This window comes from Nesoenas mayeri, assembly GCF_963082525.1.
Source record: "Nesoenas mayeri genome assembly, chromosome: 15".
In the NCBI taxonomy this organism is placed as follows: domain Eukaryota; kingdom Metazoa; phylum Chordata; class Aves; order Columbiformes; family Columbidae; genus Nesoenas; species Nesoenas mayeri.
Genome location: NC_137559.1, coordinates 4,512,706 through 4,518,908, shown reverse-complemented (window position 1 = coordinate 4,518,908; position 6,203 = coordinate 4,512,706). Strand labels below are relative to the sequence as shown.

Here is a 6,203-nt window from a genome sequence, read left to right as displayed (position 1 = left end):
GATGCACTGGAGCAGCGAGTGGTTTGGAGCAGCAGAACTAAGGAAAACCCCCTTCCCATGGGGCCAAGATGGGAATTTGGGGTCCTCTGGCTCTCCTGATGCCATTTTACCACGCAGGGCTTCACGTGAGCTGCCACTCATGCACGTTTTTGGTGTCTGCCAGGTCATGAGTGCTCAGACCTCCCCCACTCCCACAAGACCTCTGGGAGGGATGTTTGCAGTTCATTCATGAGGCTTCCTTCATACCAGACTCCTTCTTGAAGATAATTTATTTCCCTTCAAGTGAGGATCTGAAAAAGCGAATGGTCCACGCAGAGACCCACAGAGGTCGGTGGGGATGATACTACCTGATTTCCTATGCACAGATGGGTCCGGGACTGCAGCGTAAGGTACAACAACCAGAAACATCCCAGAGAGGAGTGAAGAAGAGAAATTGTATAAGCAGTAATAATAAGAGCAATTTTAAAAAACATTACACATGCTGAATTGCCCTTAAAGTAGAATCATAGAACCATAGAGTAATTTTGGTTGGAAAAGACCCTCAAGACCATTGAGTCCACCCATTACCCCACCCCTGGCACTGCCCCATGTCCCTGAGAACCTCATCTCCGTCTGTTCAGCCCTCCAGGGATGGTGACTCCAGCACTGCCCTGGGCAGCCTGTTCCAATGCCCCACAGCCCTTTGGGGAAGAAATTGTTCCCAGATCCAACCTCAACCTCCCCTGGCGCAACTTGAGGCCGTTTCCTCTGCTCCTGGTGCTTGTTCCTGGGGAGCAGAGCCCGACCCCCCTGGCTCCAAGCTCCTTTCAGGCAGTTCAGAGATCAGAAGGTCTCCCCTCAGTACATCCACACTTGGTGGCTTTGCATTGTGCTCTGGAATAAGTGATACTGGGCAGGAAACACTTCATTTCCACGGCCTTTCCATCACCAGAAAAACAGCGGAGCTGTGTCCCTCCCCACCAAAAACGGGCAGGGGCCGGGCAGGGGTCGGCGGGGCCGGGTCTCTGCCCGCTCTGTAGCGCTGGCACCTCGGGTTCTCGCCCCCACTCGCCCGCAGCGCCCCGGGCAGCCCCCGCCGAGTGCCCGGTGGGGCGAAGCCCCGGCCGCGGGGCCCATCCGCGCGCTCCGGGAGGGGGGGCGGACGGGGGCCCGCCGCGCCGCGGCCCGGTTGCTTCACCGGGCAGGGTCGAAGTCCAGGCGCCGGCAGCACGGGCCGCCCTCCCCACCGCCGCGGCCGGACACACGCTCACAGCCCGCGACGGAGGCGGCCGGGCCTGCGGCGAGGTCAGTGCTTCCCCGGTGCCGCGGCCCCGCTCCCCCCGCGCCGTGCCGGGGCCCAACCGGCGGCGGAGGCGGGACTACGCTTCCCGGCAGCGCCACCGCGGGGCCCCGCGCTCGGCCGGCCCCGGGCCGGGGAGGCGGCGGCGGGCAGACCCCGGCCCCGCGCCATGGCGGGGCGGCTCGGGCCGGGTGCGGGGCGGCGGGCGGCGGCGGCGGGTGGGGGCCGCCCGTTCCCGCGGGAGTGCTGCGAAGGGCTGGGCGGCCTGGAGTACGGCCAGGTACCGGGGGAGGCGGGGGGCGGGCGGGGAGCGCCGGGCTCGCTGTGGCCCCGGGAACGGGCCCGGCCTGGGGCGCTGCCGCTCGGCTGTGGGGGCGGCTTGGGCCGCTCACCCCCCCCCGGCCTGTCCCGGTGCTGCCGGGGGAGCTGGTGGCAATAACCCCTGCGGGTGCTGCAGGCCCTGGGGATGCTCGTGTCCCGGCCGCAGCCGCCACTGGCCCTGGCCTGTTGCCACCCAGGCCACCACAGCACGTTCTTCCCACGTGGCGAGGGCTGCGCCGGCTGAATGGGCGTCCCATGGGTGCTGCCGCCGGCTCGCCCGGGCGCTGCTGCGGCTTAGGACGGGAGGTTCGGGTTTGACAGAAAGGTGGTGGATGAACCATCCCTGGAGACACCCCAGGCCAGGCTGGACGGGGCTCTGAGCAACCTGAGCTGGTGAAGATGTCCCTGGTCATGGCAGGGGTGGCACTGGGGGAGCTTTGAAGGTCCCTTGAACCCAAACTATTCTGTGATTCTATGCCCAAGCAGCTCTCACCCTCCCTAAATTTGGGCCTGCAGGCAAGCAGGCAGCGTTCGCCACTGTTATGTATCACCTTGGGGGCAAAGTTGAATGTTCTGTGCCTGTTACGTGGCCGCCTTGCAGAGACAGCTCATCCTAATGGGCTCCCCTTTTATCCCTAAAAGCACATCCTGGGCACAGGCCAATCTGCCTCCCGCTGGCAGCGACGAATTTGGTTGTTTGAGGAGGAGAAAAGAAGGTGAGTGCAATGTTAATGATGTTGCCAGCCAGGAGTTAGTAGGTCAAGAAGCTTTTGTTCAGCCCGTGCTGGCAGTACGTGCTCAGCCCGTGCTCAGCGTCGTACGAAACAAGAGGAAAGAAGCTGTCCTGGTCCCCACGGGTTTGCAATTGAAACAGGACCAGACAGTTCAGTCCTGTTTTTGGCAGCTGTCTCAGTGCCCAGGTTATGGCTTGACAGCGCTTGATGTGAAGGGACGAGGTCTGATGGCAAAGGGAGGGGAGGAGAGGCCGGGGAGGGTGGAACTGGGGGAGATGGATCAGGATCAGGCCCTGGGGCTGTGCCCACTGTTCTTCACCAGCACCACGTCCTGAGGGCTCGGATGGAGGAGCTGGGGTGGTTTGGAGGCAGCCGCGGAGCAGATCCCCCCGTTTCCCCGGGGCAGTGCGACCTTTGCTGGTTGCACTTTGCACCGCGGGCGGTCGTGGCTGTGCAGGAGGCACTCGGAGAAGCTGGACGTGCCCCGGCACAGCGCGGGAGCCATTCCTGGGGCTTTTGCTCTTGGTTACAAGACACGGCAGGTTTTGCAGCCCATATCCGTGAATCCCACCTGCTCCCTCAAAGAACCTGTGAGGAACCAGCGGGAATTTCTCTCCCGGACGCGCGAGTTGGAGCTGATGCCTTTTCAAGCCTTTCCTGTCCCCTGGCATCCAAAGGACTTGCAAACACAGCTGTGTTTGGGAAGCTAAAACCTTCCACGTCTCGATGTTCTCTTGATTTTTTTATTCAAGAGAGGGAAGGGCTTGGGCTGGGCTATTTTGTCTTTTGTTTTCATAGTTTTTGGAAAAAAAGGAAAAGGCACTGGCTGTTTTTCATCCAAATACCACTGCAGGGAGAGGGTGCAGAGAGGGAGAAGCAGCATGGCTTATTGCACGTAAAAATGCTGACGATGTCAGGGAGCCATCCCGGGAGAAATACCTCTTTCTTAAAAGGAGAAAGGGAAAAAAAACAGCTAGCTTTAAGGGTTTGTTGTTGTCATTAAGACAGGGAAGTCTTTTGCAGCTTCTTACCATGCAAATGCATCCCCCTTCACTGTAGAGGGGGTTTGCATCATTCTTACTTTCTGGAAGGCAAGTTTGAGGCTGACACAGTTTATTACTTGGAGTTTCCATGCAGAGCAGCATCTCTGGGACAATCCTCCGTCCTGGGGACAGTGAGGTCTGTGAAACGGTGCTCCCTTTCCTGCGGTTTGGAAACACGCTTGGGTTGGCAGCTGCCCCGTAGGGCTGGTGCTTGTCTCCACAGCAGCGGTGTCCTTGCAGTGCCCGTGTCCTTCTGGGCGCTGCTGCAAACACAGGGGCTCCCTGGGAGCCCGGTGCCCCAAAGTGTGGAGCCCCCACCCCTCTTCTTGGCTCTGCACCCTGCCGTAGCGCTTTGCAAAACCTAACAACACGTTGCATAGGGTCATTAAAAGATTTGTGTGCTCTTGCAGGCAGCTGATGCATTTGATTTGGGGTGAAGTGCCCCTGTATTCGGGTGCAACAACCGGAGCCCCCGCAGGAACCTGCACCCGCAGTAACCGGCTCTCCCCCTGCAGGTGGATGTGACAGCCATGGCTCGGCTCTTCAGCTACGTAGATGTGACCGACTCTGGCTTCATCGTGGCTGTCCTCACCATCGCCTTCAACCCGCTCTTCTGGAACGTGGTAAGAGCTGCCTGCGTATCGGCTGCCCCATTATTTTTAGCCTTCCTTTGGCAGCTATGTGGGGATCTCCTTTGGGCCTCAGTGGAGGAAAAGCCTCTTTTGGGGACATCTGCTGGGTTGGGTGGGGAGAGCAGTACTCAGTTATTAGGAGTTAGAAGTGGGTGAGCAGGGAGCTGCGCTGCAGAGAGAGCTCCTGGGCCAGGGGTGGCTGTGATGGGTGTCACCGAGGAGGTGAAGGCAGGAGCCAGTGTGGGATGTAGAAGGAATTAAGAGCTGAGCTTCGGCGAGAGGGCAGAGTAATCAAACCCGACCTTCAGCTACCTCCAGCCGCACCTCCCACCCCAGCAGCCCAGCGCTGGTGACACTAGGACTGAGCAGAAATGGCACTAACCCCCGGGGGGGGCTGCACTGGATACACTGCCTGCTGCTTCCCCTTGAAATGTGTTGGCAGCTGGTTGTGTGTTGATGGCAGGAAGCAAAAACAGTCAGCCAGAAGTTAACCTGCAGAAATTCCCCCTCCATCACGCCACAAAGTCTGGCAGAGAGCTGCAGAGCTGGCAGCAAGAGCAGGGATACCTGTGCATGGGTGATGCTTGCTGTCTCTGCGGGTGCCGTCGCACCTTGGGAGCCCAGACTGGAAGAGTGTCTGCTGCCCTTTGCTGCAAGAGCAGCGAGAAGCATTGCCAGCCCCATTTTGAGTATTGCAGAGCCAAAGTGCCAAGTGGGGAGCCCAGCACGAGGTGGATCCCACCCCATAGCACCCCCGGCAGCACTGCTGAGGTGTGGGGTGAAACCTCCTCCCCACCAGAGCTCATGGGAACGGGATATCATCTCAGCCAAGCTTCGCAAAACCACCCGCCAAAGCTCCCTGTGGGGATTCTCACCCTGGGGAAGCCTCCTTAAAAAGATCTTATTTTTCCAGAGGGGGAGGACTCGGCTCTCTCTGAGCACGGGGGCTCTTGAGATTGTCTCACGCTGGGCTTTGGAAAAGCGAGGCTCTCCTGGCTGTGAGTCACTTTGGAAACCTCTGTCGGAGCTCTTTGTTGCAGCCTCCCTAATTTTTCATGCAACTCATTATTAAAAAGTCTCACGGTGTCTGAAATGCGAGCTAGAATATGCCACGTTATTTCGACTGCGGAGTCACCATTTAGCATAAAGAATCAATGAACAAGAAGATTGCGGATGTGGTCTCTGGGGGTAGAGACCAGCTCTGGCGAGAAACTGCATAAAAGGGAAAGAAAAAAAAAGCACTTTATTAGCATCTGCTGCTACGCCTGCGACTTGCGGGACGCCTGCAGCTTGGGAAATAGCCTTGCTTTTTGGATGGAGAGTTTGGCTGCTGTTAAAGGACAGGGAAAGCTGATGTAACAGCGGGAAGTTCATTGCGCTGCTGTTGTCCCGTTCCAGCGTCTGCCGAGCGGTGCCGTTGGCGGCAGGTGGCACTGCGAGCAAGACGTGCAGGGCCTGCGTCCGCGAGCAGGAGGCGTCTCCGCACCGTTTGCAGTCCCAGTGCCTCCATCTGTGCGCTTGCTCTGACCAAGTCCCTGAGCATCTCCCCGACATTTCCAGGCTCTGCCAGTCCTGGTGTTTGGCTCGTACCAGGCTCTTGCAGGGGGCTGTGGGACCCTGCTATCGGGTGCATTTAAGTGTCCCCAGCCATCCCTGGATTTTCCCTGACCTGCTTCCTTTACTTTTTCCCCATCCTTTTTTCTATCTGATCACTGTCCCCTGCCTGCAGCTCTTCTTTCTTTCTCTACATCCCTGCACAGGCTCCCTTTGTCTTTCGCTGTTTGAGTTCTTTCCCAGTAGCCGAGATCACTTCTGCATCTGAATTACTTTGGGCTTGCAAGAGCTTTAGTGCAAAGACTGGATTTCTGCGCAGTGCCAAGCGCTCCCTGCTCTCTGCGCTTAATAAATAGTGTTGGGCCCTGGTCAAAACTCCTCCTGTGCATGAAATTCCCGATTTGGGTAGAAATTGGGTGGGGATGCATTGATTTAGTTCAGCATCTGAATTCCTCGTTCCTGCTGAACTCTGGCCAGGTCTGCCTCCTTGCAAAGTTTGGCGCCGGGTTGTCGTCGCTGTGCAGCATCTCTGAATAAATATGTGGTGGGGAAACCCCGGCTCCGTGTGGCGCTTGGCCAGTAGAGAGACACATCTCAAGGCCTCGAGCATTGCGAGGCATTTGCCCTCCTAAACACCAGG

General features: G+C 58.4%; 1 protein-coding gene across 1 annotated transcript in view; it reads left to right on the top strand.

Moving 5' to 3' along the window:
* Nucleotides 1-1,448: 1,448 nt before the first annotated feature.
* PEMT (phosphatidylethanolamine N-methyltransferase) overlaps nt 1,449-6,203 on the top strand; it is a gene marked incomplete at both ends in the record, with an annotated part of 39,938 nt that continues 35,183 nt past the window's right edge. Inside the window, 2 exons of the mRNA XM_080353917.1 lie at nt 1,449-1,559; nt 3,893-4,000. Of these exons, the coding sequence (XP_080210043.1) occupies nt 1,449-1,559; nt 3,893-4,000 (219 nt within the window). The remainder of the gene's footprint in view (nt 1,560-3,892; nt 4,001-6,203) is intronic.